The sequence below is a fragment of the Octopus sinensis genome, linkage group LG29, assembly GCF_006345805.1.
Source record: "Octopus sinensis linkage group LG29, ASM634580v1, whole genome shotgun sequence".
Classification (NCBI taxonomy): Eukaryota; Metazoa; Mollusca; class Cephalopoda; order Octopoda; family Octopodidae; genus Octopus; species Octopus sinensis.
The window spans coordinates 927,323-950,729 of NC_043025.1; the positions used below are offsets into that span (position 1 = coordinate 927,323).

At 33.3% G+C, this 23,407-nt stretch overlaps 2 protein-coding genes across 4 annotated transcripts in view; one reads left to right on the plus strand and one right to left on the minus strand.

The window, feature by feature from the left end:
- LOC115225961 overlaps window positions 1-23,407 on the plus strand; it is a 234,338-nt gene that overhangs the window by 126,876 nt on the left and 84,055 nt on the right. The window lies entirely within an intron of this gene.
- LOC115226217 lies at window positions 1,520-23,399 on the minus strand. 2 transcript variants are annotated; one of them, XM_029797240.2, is made up of 7 exons: window positions 23,246-23,399; window positions 21,722-21,836; window positions 20,167-20,309; window positions 6,696-6,778; window positions 4,755-4,807; window positions 3,026-3,108; window positions 1,520-1,658 (listed from the first exon to the last, which is right to left on the minus strand). In XM_029797240.2, the coding sequence occupies exons 1-7, from the start codon at window positions 23,349-23,351 to the stop codon at window positions 1,606-1,608; spliced, it is 636 nt and encodes a 211-aa protein (XP_029653100.1). In that variant the 5' UTR covers window positions 23,352-23,399; the 3' UTR covers window positions 1,520-1,605. The 2 variants fall into 2 exon arrangements, with proteins under 2 accessions (XP_029653100.1, XP_036370806.1); XM_036514913.1 differs by lacking the exon at window positions 3,026-3,108.

Sequence of the window (23,407 nt, forward strand, 5' to 3'; positions counted from 1 at the left end):
GAGAGATTTAAGAAACAGGATCTGGAGCTTGTAGGACATCAGCCAGGGTTGCATTGATAGGTTGCACATTTTTGCTTCTCTAATCAGGGTCTAGAAACACATACGTAAGTGGTTATTAAAATGTGTTTAAAACTAAAGAGATATTATAATGAGAGTGGCGTAATTTGTATAAGAAACGTTATTTACATGACATAAACCAGAACTGAAGTAGTCAGATGGAAGAGAGTGAAATGGTGCGACCATCTAATTAGGAGGAAACTAATAAATAATTCCTTAGTTCAGTCGATGTACCAAGACATCTAAAACCACAGGCCATATAATAAGTGGTAGAAATGACAGAGATGTTACGATAAACGGCTCCATATATCTTTTAACAGCAACAAGCAGAGTATAAAAGAAGGGCGGAGCGGTGTTCCGGCTGGCAAGAGAGCGACCAATGATCCGGAAAACAGAAGGAGCTAAAAAGCACACACATACATAGACAGACAAGCACGCACACACACACACACACACACACACACACAGAAATAGACACATGGACTATTGGTTCGGTGAGTTCTGTCCACGAGAAAAACACTTCCAGTGCAGTCATCTGAGAAGAAATACCAGCAACAACCAGGGGTTAAACTTGCAACAGACTGGCATCTCTTTTAGTGGGGTGTCTTCTATCCCCGGGTGTTGGAATATGTTGGATACCGAAAGAGACTGCGGCCTAATGGGCCTGAATATCATGTAGAGAGTATAACTAAGAAACTACTTCAATGAAGACATTGAGGCGTGCGCAGTCTCGTGTAAGTGTAACATTGATGGAGTGAAAGTAGACATGAACGTGTAGAAAACGAATCTACGTCCGGTGCTTTGATTGGAATGTAGCTGTTTGTGAAATGTTGATTACTTGAATAATGACAGTTGAATGACCTGATAATACTAATTAGATAAATGATCGTAAATCTAATCTACATGATACATTTTGCAAGTTTTAACATTTTAGTGGAATGTTTAAAATAACAAATGGAATCAATGCCTCTTCCGGTGGTATTTGGTCTTAGTCTGCGGTATTACAGTATTGCATCTAGAAAAAGAACGGTAGCAACAGATCAGATTTAATCCTTTATTTAACAATTCTAAAGCTTACATTGATAACATTAAATTGGCAAGAAGATAGAATATCAATATAATTTCAAATCATGCAATATTTTCTGTTTCAAGCCATAGTGAGGCCCTGAAACTTGTTTAAATTACATTATGGTGGATTATACAGTCTCATGCATGCATAGTGTTGTATTGAAAGGTACAATTATAGTGTCGTTACAAAGAAAAATATTTTATATTATATATGGAGAAAATATTATTTCATATTATATATGGAGAAAATATAATTTTATATTATATATGAAGAAAATATTATTTCATATTTTATATTGAGAAATGATCATTTCAAATTATATATGCAGAAAATATAATTTTATATTATATATGAAGAAAATATAATTTTATATTATATATGCAGAAAATTTTATTTTGTATTATATATGCAGAAAATATCGTTTTATAGCATAAAATATCATCAAAGACGATTCTTGGAGGCTCTTTTTCGATTTTCACTCAAAAGTTTGTTTCTGCTGTTCTATCCTCTGTTCCATTACCAGTACTTGAACCTGGAAACATAATGAAAAGACATAAAATATAAAAGTTTAAGCACATTAATTACCGGATAGTATGAATTTGTATATATATATATGTTTATTTCTTACTATTTGAACTGTTAGAGCTGTTTTCGCTATGTATCCAGTACAACCCTTAAACAAGTAAATAATATTTCCCTAAACAATAGATCAACGTATTTCAGTTTGTGACTTATTCACGAATATACCATGAATGACGATACCTTTCATGTTACTTCAGCCAATTGACAAGCGCTGATGGAAGGACGGTTCTGCTTTGAGACAAACACACTGTCAACACAAATGTCACATCCTGTTTACATGTAGGAACACTTTCCTAAAATCTATCTGCACATCTTGAAAATGGCCAGCGTGTATATTTCACAGAAGACAATGCTCGAAACGTAGATCTGAATCCATGAGAAACTACATCGACAGCGTTCTTCAAATTATGCCAATGTGATCTGTTTGCCCGAACACTGTTGTACGTAGAGATCTCCGTATACTCTACCTGGGCACACAATATATATATGCACACATATATTTATTCATTTATATTTTTTTTAAATAATAAATAACATGACCATCCCGAAATATGTATGTGTATATGTATATATATTTTTACATTTTCCCGAGCAATATATAATTTGTTACGGGATTTGACTCGTAAAAATGTTAATGTCTGTTTCGCGGCCTCTATTGTTGCATTTCCTCAATATTGACCACTACTTAGACATACTGACCGGATGCGCATAAACCTCTTTTATGCTGGAAATAGATAGACTTTATATTGATTTGGCAGTGGTAAAATGAAATGAATGGAAACGAAGTGAAAAAAATTATATCATTGTTCGGCAATGGGATGTGATTTATTCCTCTTTTATATCTCTTAGAGATGAGTTAAAGCGTATGAGCTGTGTGTGTATCTATCGATCCTAATTCAAAATTAATATGATCACTTCGAACAAAATGAAATTCTGCTGAGGAAAATTATTTGCAACGTTGAATAATTTTCCTGAGTGAATTAAAGAAAGTACTGGAATTGTGTGAATTATTCTGCCCAGTAGAGTCTGCATCTTCTACTTCTATACAAAATTAGAAGAAAACATTTTTGCCTCGGTTAGACAAACCGTTCCGTAGGGACAAGAAACGGAAAAGCGCAAAATAGAATGCTGATTTATTGAAATTATCCAAGCTTTGAGAAAATGTAAATAAATAGTTGTATGTATGAGAGAGAGGGAGTCTGTGCGCTTGCGTGCACGCGTGGGTGTCCTAAGATATCATCCGTTGTGGTTGATGATGACGACAACGACGAAGAGGTTGGTAATGGTGTTAAAAAAATGAAGAAACACGATACTTACTTTCATCAAGCAAATTCATGTTGAGCAATGCCTGGAATTTGTTCAAAACTTTGGAGATATTGCGCCGCAGTTGACTTTGAACACTTAAAGAGATTAATTGTTTTGTTTCAATTATTTCTATATTCAAATATAGCTTAGGATTGGATCATCATAGGTAAAATAACCGCATTCAGTATGGTTGAGAACAGAGTTAGTGAAGAAGGCTAGAACTACAAGCGGGTGACTAAAAGTTGGTGTTAAGAACATATTCGTCCAGTACCGTGGCTTGCCCTCTGTAGCATGTAAGAAATCCACATGGTGGTCTTCCCTCCGTGTATAAGTTTTTATATACATTTTATATATATATATAGGTAATTACCTGGTTGGTTTTAAATTGCGTGTTAGCCACCTTAATTATTTTATAATCTTCACATTGCCATTTTGTGAAATCAATCACTCATTTTTATGTCATTCTCAATGATATTGACAGGCGGGAGTTAGCCTCGACCAGCCGTAATGGAGTGAGCATTGCTGATGAGTATTAACTTCCTATAAGAGATTACCATGCTAATCTAATCCAACTGGCTTACCGTGGGGAATGTTATCCCCCCTGCCAATGCACTATGTGTTTTTTTTATGGCTAAGGTGTCTATGACTATAATTTAACACAATCACTGGTAAAAGTTTTCAAGACTCAACGAAAAGTTTTAGGAAAAGAAAAATAAGAAATACGTTGAAATGTTACCGGTGAGTCTGTGGAATTATAAGGCACAAAAAGAAAATGGCTCTCCCCAGACAGAACAGAATATGCTTCAACACACGAACTCATATAAAGAATCTTGCAAACCAAATCCCAAAACGAAATAGTCTATGACTAATATTTCTAATAATGCTGGTGCTCACCGCACTCTTGTCACCTTTAGTGATTGTGAATTATTTCCCTGTTGGTCTTAAAATGCTGATAGCCGCCTTGATTTATATATACACGCTCATATATATATATATATAACATACATATATATATATATTATATATATAGATTATATATATATATATATATATATATATTATATAATATATATATTATAAATACATTCGTATATGTAAGTATATTGTATGTTGTATATGTATATATTTGTATTTATTTGCTTTTCTGAGTATATTCCACTGATGAAGGCAGAGCATTTCTTAAGCAGAGTCAGAAATCCGGGATCTGGAATTATCCAGAAATGTTTGCTATTCTATTTTGTCTCTTCGTCTTCTCTCCTGGTGCTATATGAACATTTAATGTGGCTCTAGAGTCAAGATTTGACTGCTATTACCCTATATTATAATTTTAAATAATTGTTACCTTTGATGGTTTTTATTCCCATGCTGGCCACCTGATAAAATCGATATTTAAATATTGATCTTATCCTTCTGTGTGTGTATGTATATATTTATATATATATATATATATAGGTATGTATGTATATATATATATATGCATATATATATATATATATATGCATATATATATATATATATATATATATATACAATTCTCTCTTTATCTTTATATGGGTTTGTTTGTCCTTTGTATAATAAAACATTGATAAAACACTTAAGCATTTCGTCGAAGGTATGAATTAGTATATTGTGGGTCACAAGTAAAACACTGTTGATCATGGTGACGTATAATACATGCGATAAAATCGAATGTTTGGAACAAAACCAAATTTGAATAAATGTGTTAGAAGCTCTTGCTTACCCTGGATATTCAACTCTGAATTTTCCAGTCACGGTTAAAAACTCATGCTCCATCTGCAAAAGCCGGATGTGTATATATATATATGCAGACATTAAATTCAAGAAACAAAGTTTGATTTAAAAGCGTTGAGATGTATTGAAAGATTCAGATAAGGAAATAATTTTACTTCCAAACGCAGGATAATGCTAATAATATAGCATGAACAGGATAAAATATCCATATTTTGCGGCTAGCTTTGAGACTCAAACTCACATCCCTGAGATTACGCGTCAAGTGCTTTACCATTAAGCTAAGCTGCCCGAATGACAAATTCTGCTGCAAATTTAGGATATATAAATCTAGCTTTATAAGACGCGTTATCACAGGGATGTGAGTTCATGTCTCATGACTGGTCGCCGACAGATTTTTCTGCAAAATAAGGATAGTTTTTATCCTGTTCATTCTATATTATTAACATTATCCTGAGTTTGAGAATAAAATTATTTTCTCATCTGTAATATATACATATATACATATATATATATATATTTTTTTCTTTTCTATTTCCTTTCCGACCAGTCCATCAGATGTAGTTACACATCGCTGGTCACAATGCGTTCGCATTGTCTTAGCCATCGAATGACACCACCCCGCTGGCTAAGCGAACAGGCCAATATATATATATATATATATATTATATATATATTGTAAAATTTGAAGAGTAGAACATTAAAAATAAAAATAACAAAAAGCAAGAGGACATGCGCATGGAATATATTAGCTGGACGCTCGGTAAAGTTGAAGAAAAGAGAGGGCTTTTAACGTTCCGAGCATAGCTCTTTGTCGGAAAGGAAAACGGAAAAGTTGAGAGAAGGAGAATATTACCAAAAGTACCTGTGTGGTTACATATGTACATATGTGTGTGTGTGTGCATGTTCGCGCGCATGTGTGTGTAAAGACAGGATTAGTGAATAATTTGAGTGGGATTTCATTTAGTATCAGAATCGGAAATTATATCACGGAATATATAAATGATGTTCATTGTGTGAACTTCTTTTAAAGACAAAATAGTGGATCGAACAGTCTTTTTATTGACCAGCAAAAAGTCAGTAAGTTAGAAAGAAGTTTATGTAATAATTTACTATCAGTAAATGGAGTTGATTGTCTGAATTTCATGAAACCCAAATACAATTAATTCGCATTCTTTTACTACGGTCTACTGCATGTTCATGTCTCAGTGTATTTACACGTCTGTATAAAAGTCTATATATACTTACATGCATACAAATTATGAACATATGGATTGCATTAGGTTGCCGATGTTCAGTCCACAGCAGAATGAAGGTCTCAGTATAATCTCTCTACCAACCCTGTCTGATGTGGAGGCCGTGTTTTGACCTCGAGAGTATACTAGTTCGATGAACCTAACAACTCACACTAGCTCAACAAAGCTTGGCAGTGGAGTAAATACTCATACAGAGGTGTAGTAAAAACGATTAAAGGATGAAAGGCAAAGTCGGCCGCAGTAGAATTTGAACTCAAAATATAAAGAGGGGCGAATTACTGCTTATAATTTTGCTCGACGTACAAAAGACTTCCAGCTCGCAGCAGAATATGTAGGGAATTAAATAATAAATAAATACGCAAATAATACTTATCTGTATATTTGAAGTTAACATTTATTTATATATGTATGTATTTATGTGTTTAAGCTGATCAGGCTAAACTTTAAAATACCTGTTATTATTTAACAAAATCGATATCACTATCTACTAAACTTATTGGGCTCACAATATATTTGACGTTTTGCATTTCTTCTATAAAATATGCATGCGTGTGTGTATGTGATCGTTAATATGTGTATGCATGTGTGCGTGTGGTCAGTGCTTGTGTGTGTGTGCAAGCGTGTGTGTATGTGTGAGTGTGCGGAGAAAGAGAGAGAGAGGGCAGATATCTACTCACGACTTTTGATATGTTCTCAGCAGGGATTTTATATTCGTTCAACGTTTTTAAAATCAAACGAAATGCGAAGGATTTGGTAAAGCCTATGGATTAATATAGAAAATAATCGCTGTATTTATAAATGAGACACACGTCATAGATACACATAAAACCCACATACGTAGATAAAAATACCCGTTCATAATCACATACACACTTAAAACTACTATATATAAATATAAATATATATATATATATATATATATAGGCGCAGGAGTGGCTGTGTGGTAAGTAGCTTGCTAACCAACTATATGGTTCCGGGTTCAGTCCCACTGCGTGGCATTTTGGGCAAGTGTCTTCTGCTATAGCCCCGGGCCGACCAATGCCTTGTGAGTGGATTTGGTAGACGGAAACTGAAAGAAGCCTGTCGTATATATGTATATATATATATATGTATGTGTGTATGTTTGTGTTTGTCCCCCTAGTATTTCTTGGCAACCGATGCTGGTGTGTTCCCGTCACTTAGCGGTTCGGCAAAAGAGACCGATAGAATAAGTACTGGGCTTACAAAGAATAAGTCCCGGGGTCGATTTGCTCGACTAAAGGCAGTGCTCCAGCATGGCCGCAGTCAAATGACTGAAACAAGTAAAGGAGAGAAAAGAGAGAAAGAGAGATATATACGAATATACACACTCACATTAATACATCTGCATCTACATGTATAAACACATATATAAATGCATGTTTGTACACATACACAGTTCCATGTACTTATATATATGTCTGTGTGTATATATATATATATGTATTTATACATATATATATGTATTTATACATATATATATATGTATATATATATGTATATATATATATATATATATATAAAAGAGCAATAAAGATTCAAGTTAATTTAAAAAAATTTACTTGAATATGGTACCTAACTTAGATGCACCAAAAAAAACTATACTGATTTAACAATACAGTAATGTGGGGTGATTATAAGCGAGAAAGAAGCAACAAGAATGGATAGGTTTTTAGTACGATCGTTTCATACAAGGACAGGTTTTATTAAAAGTTGCAGAGATTACAGCATATAAACGAGTCCCGTACTCATCAGCTAAAATACATGTAAGTTCTCTAGACATCCTAGTGTTTGAGGCTATACTCATGAAGTAATGTAGATAATTAAACAGATTTCTAAAGTTCATTAAAGTTCTTTAAAGATCTTTAAAGATGATGCATAGTCTTATCACAGAATTTTAAAAAAGTTTTGATAGCATCACAGAGAAGGTGACCTAATCCATATGAATTTCCATAGATATGATGAGGGATTATATACTCACAGAAGACAAATTTATCCATTGTTATTAGCATTACAGAGAGGGTGAATTAATCCTTTGTATATATGCACAGATTCCAATGGTGTAGATGTAAATTTCCAGAGAAATGGAGATGAATTTCATATTCACAGGCGATAAATTTTACAATGGTTGAACACAATGAGGTAGGTACCAATCCTTGTTATATGATTAGGTGTTTGCCATATTAATCACATTACTGCTATTCACAAGAGGCTGCAGCTATTTAACTCTTAAAGGTTGAAGGGCTTACTAGATCGGCCAAGAATAGAGAAGGGAATAGAAGAAAAGAGAGAAAATAATGGAGGAGGAGCAAAAAAGGGGGGGGGAAAGGGGGACTAAAAGAAGAAGAGAAAAGGAAACAGAAATAAGAAGAAGAAAAAGAAGAAAGAGAAAAGAGAAAGAAATAGGGAAAGAAGGGAAAAAAAGAAAAAGTAAAAAGAAAAAAGAGGGTTCTAGTTATACAGAAGAGCTAGTAGACTGTAAGTCTGGTTTTAATCAACAGGCATCTAGGAACTGGAGGGGAATATTATTATTCTTTGACCAGTAAACCGTTAATTTATTGCTGTTGAAATCAGCTATGAGTTTAAAGAGAATCTAAAGAGATAACACAGTCAGGGGTTAAGGGGTCAGATGCTAAAATCACCAGAAAATACCTTAGGAAAATCTAAGTATAATCTTATCAAAAAGTCATTAAAAATTTACTTATTTAATTTATTCATTTTATTGTCTTAAGGAGTTGTCGTTATTATCATACATTGACCGACTACAGGTCAAATCTTATAAGATCATTTACAAGGTGTTAGGGGATTGTCTATCCTAATGAAGATAATCATATTATCACCGAGGGAATAGCCTTATTTATTAATTATGAAATAGAATTATGGGGCTACAGTAACTAATTATAATTTATTAGAGTTATGCTATTTAAATTAGATTAAGTTAGGAATTAAAATTAAATATTACAATTAAGATTAAAATTAAGAATTTAAAAATTGTGAGTTTGAAATTAAATAAAGCCTCAATTAAGTAGCGAATAAGTACTATTCATTTCTCTGTTCTCAAAAAACTGATGTAGATATAAGGAAAAAGATAAAGATAACTGTAATGTGAGAACTCTTAGTTATCTACTTAAAGCAGTGCTATACTAGTAGAAATCAAGTTATATCTATCTATCTAGTTATGAATATTCCAATCATTTAAAAATTTTAAAGTCTTCAATTTAGCGTGGACACAAACTTGACCTAGTTCGATATGGTTATTCAATAAGTTTCTATGTTTACTATGCTTTAGAATTTCGTACGTCTCCATGGAGCATAGTTGACAACCAACCCTACTATTTTTATACGGAATTGCTCTCCTAACTATTTCCCAATTAAGGGTATAATTTTTGTTATTTTTTTGAGTTCCCAGATTTTGTTTGAAAGTGTGGTGGTACCAGCTTTATGACGTAATTTAAAAGTCGAGATGTGATTTCTAACTCTGGCTAAAAAATTAATTGTACAGCCAATGTAAAAATATTTGTATTCTCCGTGGATATGGTACATTTATAGATTACATTATTTTCCCTACATAGACCAGGTGCCGGGCATTTTGATTTTATTCTACACTTACACACAGGAGGAACAACTTCAGGCCTTGGATTATTCCGGGTAGATGTTTAAGGTTCCTATTATTTTGATTATCATTTCTATAGTTGGTACTGATATCTAAAGTATTGTTATTATTTATTGATCCTTCCGTTTCATCATTTAGGCGTAAAGTCCTACCAAGATTTCTTATATTATTCGTAATGTTATTATTATTGTTAGTCTTTTTATCCAACTGTATATTATTGTTATAGATATCACTGATATTTTCATTCCCCTTATTTTCTCCATTAGCCTTATTTCTATTATTTCTATTATTAACAATATTACTTCTATTAATATCGGCATTGTTATTATTACTATTAATGTTAATGTTATTAGTCATTCTGTGGTTACTAATTTCACCTATGTTTTGATAGTTCCTATTGCTGTTTTTATTGTTGGTAGTATTATTGTTATTGCTATTGGTATTCATTCTGATATTATTATTTTTATTTCTATCTTTCCTGGCTAGTTTAATGTTGTTATTATTAATTTTAGCTATTAAAGTGGACATATTTGGGAGGGTTGAATAAGAAATCCTAACTGTTTTTCTAGAAATAATTCTATGATATCTATGAGAGATAGGGAAATTTTTTTCCAGAATTACTTTGAATTTGTTCTGTATATCCGATTGTATCGCACAGTTGAAAGGAATATTCAGCCATAATATATCTTTTTTATAAAATTTAGGGTTCGTAGAATTACTACTATTCATCTCACCGGAGTTATTGTATTTATTACCATTATTTTTATTTTTATTTGTGTGCATCTTAGGTTTATCCACTTCAATCTTATCCGAGTTACCTATGTTCTGGTCAATGCTTCTATTTGAATTGTTGGGCCTGTACTCTAGATTGGCGTTTACCGTTAATTTAATTCTACTTTTATTTCGGGTTTGGTCTTTTTTGCTGCTTACTTGATTACTGATAACTTCATTATTAGGAATACGTGAGTTCTCCCCATCAACGAATGTAATCTTTTGGTTGTATCCAGCCTTAGTTAACGCCGCATTATAATGCTCAGAATGGGAGTTAAATATATCCTTATTGGATGATAATTTTGAAATTCTTAATGAATATTTCTTACTAAAGATTCTATTATATTTGGGGATGATTTGATAATTTATTTACGTAATTCGTGACTTCGCCTTCTTTCTAAATGGGTAATGTAGCTTGGAGTTAAGGTCTAGGGTAATATCTAGGAAATTAGCTATTTTAGTGCCCGGTTCATACGTTATACTGAGGTTGAAATCCTTAAGAACTTATTAATTTTCTTTCTAATCCTTTCTATAACAGATTTATTATTACTAGGGATAACAAACAGAGCATCATCTCTATATAGACCCCCCTGTATTTCTGGGATATCCTTGCTTATGCATTTTAATAGATATGCGCCTACTAGGTTGGTTACCTCAGCCGAATCACTGGAACCCATTGGTATATCAAAAAAATTTGGTGTATCTGCTCTAGTCCATAATTTATCTTCAAATTCAATAAATGTCTTCCTAGCTAGTAGCACAATATTGATTTCTTCTCTAGTTATGAGGGAGCGATTCATGGCAAATATTAGTGATTTGTTGAGTAAGATAGGGGAAATGCTAGAGTAATAACTATTAATATCGAACTGAATAAAGGACAGACTACTAATATTAGTTAGAGAGTTAAACCATTTTAGAACTTCGTCGGTACTTAGCCATAGGTTTAAGGGGAGAGAGGGGTTATTTGGGGTAGAACAGTATCCAGGATAGATTACTAAGTCGGCCAATGTCCGACTTAGTTGGACAGATCAGCCTTACTGAAGGGTTATCCAAGAAGTCCTTTTTGTGGTCTTTAAGGTTGATCCTGGGCTCACAGGGTTTAAGTGGCTCCGTTCTATCTGTTAAATTTAGTTTCTCCATGATCTCTTTCATTTCCATGTTTACTTTTTTAAATTGTTCTTAGTTGTAAATTATATTTGGAGTTTAGTTCTTTCCTAATTAATTTGCTATAAATATCGTAATCAACTCTATACATATTACCCGTTTTATCTGCTGGTACTAGGATTCCATGTTTAAAGATCTTTAAAGAACTTTAATGAACTTTAGAAATCTGTTTAATTATCTACATTACTTCATGAGTATAGCCTCAAACACTAGGATGTCTAGAGAACTTACATGTATTTTAGCTGATGAGTACGGGACTCGTTTATATGCTGTAATCTCTGCAACTTTTAATAAAACCTGTCCTTGTATGAAACGATCGTACTAAAAACCTATCCATTCTTGTTGCTTCTTTCTCGCTTATAATCACCCCACATTACTGTATTGTTAAATCAGTATAGTTTTTTTGGTGCATCTAAGTTAGGTACCATATTCAAGTAAATTTTTTTAAATTACTTGAATCTTTATTGCTCTTTGAATATATTCCCATACAGTCTGTATGTTTTTCTGGTACTTAATTTCTCAACAAGAATGGAAAAAGTAAACATTAAGTTCTCCTAAAGACATCCCCTTACATAGTATAGATGAATATAATTGGCTTCTCATTCATAGGATTAACGATTTCATTAGAAGAATCAGGTGGAAAACGTACCATTTTGATGTCAAACAGAAGAGAAAACCTCAGAAATGAATACCGAAAAGAATTTTAGAAGAATTTTTAAAAGTAGAAAAGCCCACCTCAGAACCCATTCCTGGAGAACTTGAGAAAGACTTGCTGAATCTTATAGATGATATTAGCTTCAAGGAACACCCGTTAAGATATAACCCTCACCTAGACACCTTAGGAACTTATTCAGTCAACCCGGTGCAAACATGGAATCCTAGTACCAGCAGATAAAACGGGTAATATGTATAGAGTTGATTACGATATTTATAGCAAATTAATTAGGAAAGAACTAAACTCCAAATATAAAATTACAACTAAGAACAATTTGAAAAAAGTAAACATGGAAATGAAAGAGATCATGGAGAAACTAAATTTAACAGATAGAACGGAGCCACTTAAACCCTGTGAGCCCAGGATCAACCTTAAAGACCACAAAAAGGACTTCTTGGATAACCCTTCAGTAAGGCTGATCTGTCCAACTAAGTCGGACATTGGCCGACTTAGTAAATCTATCCTGGATACTGTTCTACCCCAAATAACCCCTCTTCTCCCCTTAAACCTATGGCTAAGTACCGACGAAGTTCTAAAATGGTTTAACTCTCTAACTAATACTAGTAGTCTGTCCTTTATTCAGTTCGATATTAATAGTTATTACTCTAGCATTTCCCCTATCTTACTCAACAAATCACTAATATTTGCCATGAATCGCTCCCTCATAACTAGAGAAGAAATCAATATTGTGCTACTAGCTAGGAAGACATTTATTGAATTTGAAGATAAATTATGGACTAGAGCAGATACACCAAATTTTTTGATATACCAATGGGTTCCAGTGATTCGGCTGAGGTAACCAACCTAGTAGGCGCATATCTATTAAAATGCATAAGCAAGGATATCCCAGAAATACAGGGGGGTCTATATAGAGATGATGCTCTGTTTGTTATCCCTAGTAATAATAAATCTGTTATAGAAAGGATTAGAAAGAAAATTAATAAGTTCTTTAAGGATTTCAACCTCAGTATAACGTATGAACGGGCACTAAAATAGCTAATTTCCTAGATATTACCCTAGACCTTAACTCCAAGCTACATTACCCATTTAGAAAGGAAGGCGAAGTCACGAATTACGTAAATAAATTATCAAATCATCCCCCAAATATAATAGAATCTTTAGTAAGAAATATTTCATTAAGAATTTCAAAATTATCATCCAATAAGGATATATTTAACTCCCATTCTGAGCATTATAATGCGGCGTTAACTAAGGCTGGATACAACAAAAGATTACATTCGTTGATGGGGAGAACTCACGTATTCCTAATAATGAAGTTATCAGTAATCAAGTAAGCAGCAAAAAAGACCAAACCCGAAATAAAAGTAGAATTAAATTAACGGTAAACGCCAATCTAGAGTACAGGCCCAACAATTCAAATAGAAGCATTGACCAGAACATAGGTAACTCGGATAAGATTGAAGTGGATAAACCTAAGATGCACACAAATAAAAATAAAAATAATGGTAATAAATACAATAACTCCGGTGAGATGAATAGTAGTAATTCTACGACCCTAAATTTTATAAAAAAGATATATTATGGCTGAATATTCCTTTCAACTGTGCGATACAATCGGATATACAGAACAAATTCAAAGTAATTCTGGAAAAAAATTTCCCTATCTCTCATAGATATCATAGAATTATTTCTAGGAAAACAGTTAGGATTTCTTATTCAACCCTCCCAAATATGTCCACTTAATAGCTAAAATTAATAATAACAACATTAAACTAGCCAGGAAAGATAGAAATAAAAATAATAATATCAGAATGAATACCAATAGCAATAACAATAATACTACCAACAATAAAAAACAGCAATAGGAACTATCAAAACATAGGTGAAATTAGTAACCACAGAATGACTAATAACATTAACATTAATAGTAATAATAACAATGCCGATATTAATAGAAGTAATATTGTTAATAATAGAAATAATAGAAATAAGGCTAATGGAGAAAATAAGGGGATGAAAATATCAGTGATATCTATAACAATAATATACAGTTGGATAAAAAGACTAACAATAATAATAATTACGAATAATATAAGAAATCTTGGTAGGACTTTACGCCTAAATGATGAAACGGAAGGATCAATAAATATATAACAATACTTTAGATATCAGTACCAACTATAGAAATGATAATCAAAATAATAGGAACCTTAAACATCTACCCAGGAATAATCCAAGGCCTGAAGTGTTCCTCCTGTGTGTAAGTGTAGAATAAAATCAAAATGCCCGGCACCTGGTCTATGTAGGGAAAATAATGTAATCTATAAATGTACCATATCCACGGAGAATAACAAATATTTTTACATTGGCTGTACAATTAATTTTTTAGCCAGAGTTAGAAATCACATCTCGACTTTTAAATTACGTCATAAAGCTGGTACCACCACACTTTCAAACAAAATCTGGGAACTCAAAAATAATAACAAAAATATACCCTTAATTGGGAAATAGTTAGGAGAGCAATTCCGTATAAAAATAGTAGGGTTGGTTGTCAACTATGCTCCATGGAGACGTACGAAATTCTAAAGCATAGTAAACATAGAAACTTATTGAATAACCATATCGAACTAGGTCAAGTTTGTGTCCACGCTAAATGAAGACTTTAAAATATTTTAAATGATTGGAATATTCATAACTAGATAGATAGATATAACTTGATTTCTACTAGTATAGCACTGCTTTAAGTAGATAACTAAGAGTTCTCACATTACAGTTATCTTTATCTTTTTCCTTATATCTACATCAGTTTTTGAGAACAGAGAAATGAATAGTACTTATTCGCTACTTAATTGAGGCTTTATTTAATTTCAAACTCACAATTTTTAAATTCTTAATTTTAAATCTTAATTGTAATATTTAATTTTAATTCCTAACTTAATCTAATTTAAATAGCATAACTCTAATAAATTATAATTAGTTACTGTAGCCCCATAATTCTATTTCATAATTAAATAAATAAGGCTATTCCCTCGGTGATAATATGATTATCTTCATTAGGATAGACAATCCCCTAACACCTTGTAAATGATCTTATAAGATTTGACCTGTAGTCGGTCAATGTATGAATAATAACGACAACTCCTTAAGACAATAAAATGAATAAATTAAATAAGTAAATTTTTAATGACTTTTTGATAAGATTATACTTAGATTTTCCTAAGGTATTTTCTGGTGATTTTAGCATCTGACCCCTTAACCCCTGACTGTGTTATCTCTTTAGATTCTCTTTAAACTCATAGCTGATTTCAACAGCAATAAATTAACGGTTTACTGGTCAAAGAATAATAATATTCCCCTCCAGTTCCTAGATGCCTGTGATTAAAACCAGACTTACAGTCTACTAGCTCTTCTGTATAACTAGAACCCTCTTTTTTCTTTTTACTTTTTCTTTTTTTCCCTTCTTTCCCTATTTCTTTCTCTTTTCTCTTTCTTCTTTTTCTTCTTCTTATTCTCTGTTTCCTTTTCTCTTCTCTTTTAGTCCCCCTTTCCCCCCCCTTTTTTGCTCCCTCCTCCCTTATTTTCTCTCTTTTCTTCTATTCCCTTCTCTATTCTTGGCCGATCTAGTAAGCCCTTCAACCTTTAAGAGTTAAATAGCTGCAGCCTCTTGTGAATAGCAGTAATGTGATTAATATGGCAAACACCTAATCATATAACAAGGATTGGTACCTACCTCATTGTGTTCAACCATTGTAAAATTTATCGCCTGTGAATATGAAATTCATCTCCATTTCTCTGGAAATTTACATCTACACCATTGGAATCTGTGCATATATACAAAGGATTAATTCACCCTCTCTGTAATGCTAATAACAATGGATAAATTTGTCTTCTGTGAGTATATAATCCCTCATCATATCTATGGAAATTCATATGGATTAGGTCACCTTCTCTGTGATGCTATCAAAACTTTTTTAAAATTCTGTGATAAGACTATGCATCATCTTTAAAGATCTTTAAAGAACTTTAATGAACTTTAGAAATCTGTTTAATTATCTACATTACTTCATGAGTATAGCCTCAAACACTAGGATGTCTAGAGAACTTACATGTATTTTAGCTGATGAGTACGGGACTCGTTTATATGCTGTAATCTCTGCAACTTTTAATAAAACCTGTCCTTGTATGAAACGATCGTACTAAAAACCTATCCATTCTTGTTGCTTCTTTCTCGCGTATATATATATATATATATATATATATATATATATATAATATATGCAAATCAGCCCACATTTGCATACATACGTAACATATATACAAGTTTATATTCATATGTACATACATAAGTAAGCATATATATATATATATATATATATATATATATGTATGTAGAAACATTTATTTGCATCTATGTGCACGTACACGTATCCAATATAGGATTTCATTATAGGGACAGCACTTCTGTGAAACGATCGTAAAAAAGGTTTAAATATTTAATTCAAAACTTATAAACTGTCATATACATTATTTATTTATACGTATACATATATACATATATTTTTATAAATATTTATATTTATTTATTTATATATTTTTAATACAACCATTTTTTTTCACACGTGTATATCTTTCGGAGAAGTTTTCTGATATTGAATTCTTAATATTAATAATAATATATTATTTAAATATATATATAATCGCTCGCATTAAATATATAAATACCTTAATAATATTAATACTTTGATACAATAGAGCACTCAATATATATTCAGTATGTAATATTCTCATTGAATATATTTGACTAAAGATTCATATATACTCTTTACTCTTTTTACTTTTTACTTGTTTCAGTCATTTCACTGTTGCCATGCTGGAGCACCGCGTTTAGTCGAGCAAGTCGACCCCAGTACTTATTCTTTGTAAGCCTAGTATTTATTCTATCGGTCCCTTTTGCCTAACCGCTAAGTTACAGGGTCGTAAACACACCAGCATCGGTTGTCAAGCGATGTTGGAGGGGGGATAAAAAAAGACACAAACATACACACATATACACACACATAGATATATATACATATACATATATACGACAGGCTTCTTTCAGTTTCCGTCTACCAAATCCACTCACAAGGCTTTGGTCGGCCTGAGGTTATAGCAGAAGACACTTGCCCAAGGTACCACGCAGTGGGACTGAACCCGGGACCATATGGTTCGTAAGCAATCTACTTACCACACACCCACTACTACGCATATATATATATATATATATATATATATATTATATATTATATATATATATATATATATATATATATATATATATATATATATATATATATATATATATATATATACACATATATATATGCAACCATGCCCACACTTGCATACATATGTATTAGAATATGATTGTTCCTTTCCAGCAACACAAAACCATCCAATGGCCATTTTTATGGGTTTCGAAACAAAAAGCCTACAGTTACAAGGAAAATGACAATAATAAAAGCACAGTAAAATAGAACGTAAAAGAAATATCTAAAGCGGTTTTTATTAATTTGATTACCCTGTGTACGAGGGATACAATGTGTGCAAGGAAGAGGGATATTATCGTTTGGAAGGAGAATCGCTTTCAATTGAAATTTCAGGAAGAACCTGCGTGGTACCTTGGGAAAGTGTCTTCTACTTAAGCCTCGGGCCGACCAAAACCTTGTGAGTGGATTTGGTAGACGGAAACTGAAAGAAGCCTGTCGTATATATGTATATGTATATATATCTATGTGTGTGTATGTGTGTATGTATATATATCTATGTGTGTGTGTATGTGTATATGTTTGTGCCTGTTTTTGTTCCCCACCTCCAACATCGCTTGACAACCGATGCTGGTGTGTTTACGACCCTGTAACTTAGCGGTTCGGCAAAATAGACCGATAGAATAAATACTAGGCTTACAAAGAATAAGTACTGGGGCCTTTTCTCTCTCGCGTCGCTTAATTTAGGCTTTTTGGACACAGTTTCTGCACTTTGCACACTTGCAGGCCTTTTCATTAGAAATTTAGCAAGAGAAGTCTGCTTTTACCTGCCCTTTTATTCAGTCTTTAGTAGTTTTTCTGTGCCACATTGTAAATACTCGGCTAAGCTTTTTTTTCCATCTCTATACGTTCTTCTACTGCTATTGAGCATCTCCCAGTCTGGTCTTTCCTTAATTACAGTCGGTTGATATCTGCTTTCGGATGTTGAGCGCCACATATTTTCAGCAACTTATTAGTTTTTGTCAAATTTATTTATTTTGATTATCATTTCTCTTTATCAGAGGTTTTGTAGGAGTTCCTTGAGGCTTGCATTGTGGGAGTTCCTGGACACTTGCTCATTCTAATGTCGACCCTCCAGTTTGTGGCCAAAGCTTACTCTTGCGCTGCCAATATAGTGTTCTCGGTCTCTTTCTTTAGAATTCCTTTCATCAGCCAATCCCACCTACATTTTGTTATATGGAAATTCATTGTGTTCTCCCTTCTTGCGCCATTCTTCTTCATTTCTTTTTGTGTTTCTTCCTTCGTTTTTCCTGCTTTCAATACTCCCTCATTCCTAACTGTCACTAACAAGGTTTCCTTACTTTAGGTTCGGTATCTCATTAAGCCTTCGAGTTCGAAACGCACGCAGTTTCCCACACTTATCAGTCCCTTTTCTCCATTCACTCTCTTCGTGTATCGGCGATCGTGGTCTGCATGTGGATGATGGGCTCCATACATCGTTAGAACCTTTCTTGACTTCCTGTCCATCTCCTTTAGCTTCTCTGTCCACTTCAGTTTTCCAGCTTTCAAACCAATATTTTGATCACTCGCCAAAAGTGCTCTCTTTTTCTCTTTTCCTTCATGTCGTGGTGTTTGATTCCATCTGTGTGTGTGTGTGAGTGTGAGTGAGAGAGAGAGGATGTGTGTGTGTGTGGGGGGGGGGAGAGCATTGTAAGCGATGAATGAAATGAACATGAAATGAAAAAATCGTGTAAATGAAAGGACATAATAAACGGAATAATAGAGGTTTCAAATATTGGTACGTGACCAGCAGATTTGGTGTAGGGGGTTAAGTTGATTACATTGACCCAGAGCTCAACTTGCGCTTATTTTATCGACACAGAAATTATGAAAAGCAAAGTCAATCTTGGCGGAATTTGAACTCAGAACGTAAAGACAGACGAAGTACTGCAAAGCATTTCTCCCGCTCTGCTAACGATTCTGCCAGCTTACCGCCTAATTTAAGGATTAATAGTGATAAGTTTTCATAATGGTCTAATGAGAAATTGAAATCATCACATCACTAAATGCATATGAAAATCTATTTAATTTGACAGTGCCATAATAACATTTGAGAGAAGTAAATTGCTTATATTCTATGACAAACAGATATGTAGGGTATGTCATTGAATATTTGAAGATTCTACAACCACCGCTCCAACGTAATGTATGCAAAGAGGTATGTACCAGTAATATCCCTGTTGTTTTTCTGCTTCTCTCTCTACTCAGCCTGTCTGCAGAATGTTTACGAAAACGTGGTTTTAACGATATTACAATAATGAACTCAACTCTCCAAAGTAATAAATTCTTTCATAACGTTTCCATAAATGAGTCAAATGATTTGCCGTTGAACGAGATGGACACATTCCTGGAGGACTCAAACGGGAGAATAGGTTGCATTACCTTTTGAAAAATCATTGTAATTACAAACACACACACACACACACACAGGACAGTCATAATGGAACAGACATAGAAAGACATACACATACACACTCACCACCCCCACCTCCACCAGAGTGGTCGTATTTAAACAGACAGAAAGTCACTCACAAAAATTACTTCTCATCCTGCTACTTCTACTACTGTAAAAGTCATTTAAAAATAATTTGCTCGCTCACCATCATCAATGCCTTTGCTCTGTTCTGCATTGTAACATTGAGACATGTCTGGTTCTTGCCAGATACCAGTAAACGGTGAACACTTTTGTGATGACAGGTTTTGACTTGATGCCATTTCTGGATGCCCCATCGTTCTGGAAGAACTGAAAAAATAAATGTTAAATATTGTCAGTCGAGTTTATTCATTCTGAGGAGAATTTCATCAGTCTCAGAGGAATATAAGAAACCTTCGAACTGGTCGTGATTTGAACTCATAATTTAGTGAAAGAAGGATAAATGGTGTCTTGCATTTGGGGGAGAAATCTATTATTTACTCCTGACCCCTATCCTCAAAACTAATGTCAAATATTTTCTAACTAGAGTTCAGATATAAAAACAATATTCCTGCATCTGTTTTTATTTACAATAATTTCTTGTTTTTATGATTATTCAATACAAGATTAGTTGGAACGGTGTAGGTGATGCAGAATTAAGGAGCCAAGTTGTTAGTTCAAGTTGAATGGGGGAATTAGTTGCTAATATTTCGCCACCATAGACATCAGTAGCAACAGCGGCAGCAATGGATTTATGTATATTTTCCTACATATGCACAGATTTGAGTGATTCCACCAGTTGGTCTTGTCTTAAAACTAATAAAGCTCAGCCTCTGGTAGGAACAATTTAGATGCTTAACCTGTGGAATGACGTGGTAGAAATGAGAGAAGAGAGACCGTGTTACATAGTCTGTGATGAGTGAAATCCCAGGATGACCATCATGTACTAGCAAGATATATAGCTCTAATGTAATCATAAAATTGAATAAATAGTACTAGCCTGAATCCAACAGAATCACTGATAGATTCTATTGGCTGTATCTAGGTATGTGCTTTCTTTGCTACAATTATTTTGTGAAATTCTGGAACTTACAAGAATCTTTAAATCTTTGAATAATGCTGATTTCAAATTTTGCCACAGGGTCAGATATTTTGAGTGGGGGTAGTTCGATAACATAGACCCCAGCGTACTTATTTTATCGATCCCGAAAGGGTAAAAGATAAAGTTTACCCTGGTAGCATTTGATCTCAGAATGTAAAGTCAGAGGAAATGCTGCTAAGCATTTTGTCCGGCATGGAAACGATTCCGCCAGGTCAGCACCATAAAGCCTTGTCTAATATTGGTTTCAAATTTTGGCACAAGGCCAGCAATTTCAGGGGAAGGGATAAGTTGTTTACACCAAACCCAGTGCTCAATTGGTATTTATTTCATCGAACCGAAAAAATTAAAGGCAAAGTCGACCTTAGGGGAATTTGAACTCAGAACATAAAAACGAATGAAATGAAAGCTTTGTATAATATTGGCGACAAAGCAAACCTAGATAGTTAGGACAAGGCTAAATTATATCAAATAATGTATACAATGTAAAAATGCTGGGACAAGAGATTGCAACCGATAGACGTTTAATTCTATCTTGTTAATCTATAAACCTGTTATTTGCTCTACCAAGTAACATTCTCTCACAATAGGATGACGCTGAAAACTTCAAATTTTGAGTAGAAATAAATCAATACAAACGAACCAATGCCTGGTGGCTACATTTCCATGACATGGGATCTCCGCAGTAGTTCCTATTTTTGTCATTGGCCAAGAGAAAGCTCGATTGTTAGTTGATGTTGTGCTTTCATCACAAACCACTGAAAAAGAAGCAAAATATGGACATGAAAGAAGCCAGTAGTAGTAGTAGTAGTAGTAGTAGTAGTTAGTAGTAGTAGTAGTAGTAGTAGTAGTAGTAGTAGCAGCAGCAGCAGCAGTTAATGTTGGAAATAAATTGTTTGGACCACCTGCTGGCTGATTTGAGGACAATGATACACGAAGTGTTGCAAATATACACGGAGAGCATATATATTTATTCAAAATAGATTTCTAGTTTTTCATTTAGTAGTTTGTAAAGAGATAAATGATTTAGAAATGAATTACAATCCCTTACAACACAAGGACCCAACCAGGCTCCATGCAATTCTTGGAAGTGTAGTCTATTCTTAACTAAAATGGCGACAATATGATTTTCTCCATATTCTTGCTCTGTTCAAATATTTGAGAAAAATTACATTAAAGTGTCCTACTTATTAAAATTCTAATTCATTATTTATGCAGCTGAAGATGGCATTGCATTTAAATTGATGTAATTTTTGTATTGTTCAATTAAATTTAGCCGATTGAAACTGCATAACTACTTGAGATCCTGTAGATTATATATATATATATTCTTATATATATATTTTCTTATATATTCTTAAAAAACAATAAATAAAATAGAAATAGAGGTGTGTGCATATGTATATATATATATTTTATATTTTCTCGAGCAATATATAACTGGTTACGGGATATGACTACTCAGAATGCTTGTCTGTTTCGCGGCCTCTAGTGTTGAATTTCGTCAATATATTGATCACTCTTTAGACATACTGACCGGAAGCGCAAAACCTAATGTACGCTAGAAATGGGTAGATGTTATATTGATTTGGCGATGGTAAAATGAAATGAATGGAAACGAAGTGAAAATATATCCTTTTCCGGCAATGGGATATGATTTGTTCCTCTCTTATATCCCTTAGACACTGTTTAAATCGATCCTAATGTAAAAATTAACTTGATCACTTCGTACGAAATGAATTTTCGCTGAGGAAAATTATTTGCAGCACTAAATAGTTTTCCTGTTTGAATTAAAGCAAGTACTGGAATTGTTTGAATTGTTCTGCCCATTAGAGTCTGCATCTTCTACTTCTATACAAAATTAGAAGAAAACATTTTTGCCCTCGGTTAATTGGTATAATTAAAAAGAAACTGAGCAAAGACAAACAGTTCCGTAGGGACAAGAAACGGAAAAGCGCAAAATAAAATGCTTTTTTTTTAAATTATCCAAGCGTTGAGAAAATGTAAATAAATAGTTGTGTGTGAGAGAGAGAGAGAGGGAGAGAGTCTGTGTGCTTGGTATCATCTACTGTGGTTGATGATGACGACAACGACTAAGAGGTTGGTGATTGATGAAGCTAATTATGACGGTAATGATGATTAAATTAATAAGAAACACGATACTTACTTTCATCAATGAATTTAATGTGGCTTTTCTTAACTCCTAAGTTAAGCAATTCCTGGGATTTGTTCAAAACTTGGGAGATATTGCGCCGCAGTTGACTTTCAGTCATTTCGCTAAATACTGTACAGTAAATAGCAAATATTTTATTTCTGTTTGAGCTGAAAT

Bases quoted from the DNA above. Each gene is read 5' to 3' on its own strand.
- LOC115226217 (XM_029797240.2), bottom strand. From the start codon at position 23,351: ATGACTGAAAGTCAACTGCGGCGCAATATCTCCCAAGTTTTGAACAAA. The intron at 20,310-21,721 runs GTTCGTTTGTAT...TTATTTTTTCAG, and splicing joins AATGTAGCCACCAGGCATTG to TTCTTCCAGAACGATGGGGC. The intron at 3,109-4,754 runs GTAAGCAAGAGC...AATCTCTTTAAG, and splicing joins TTCAGAGTTGAATATCCAGG to TGTTCAAAGTCAACTGCGGC.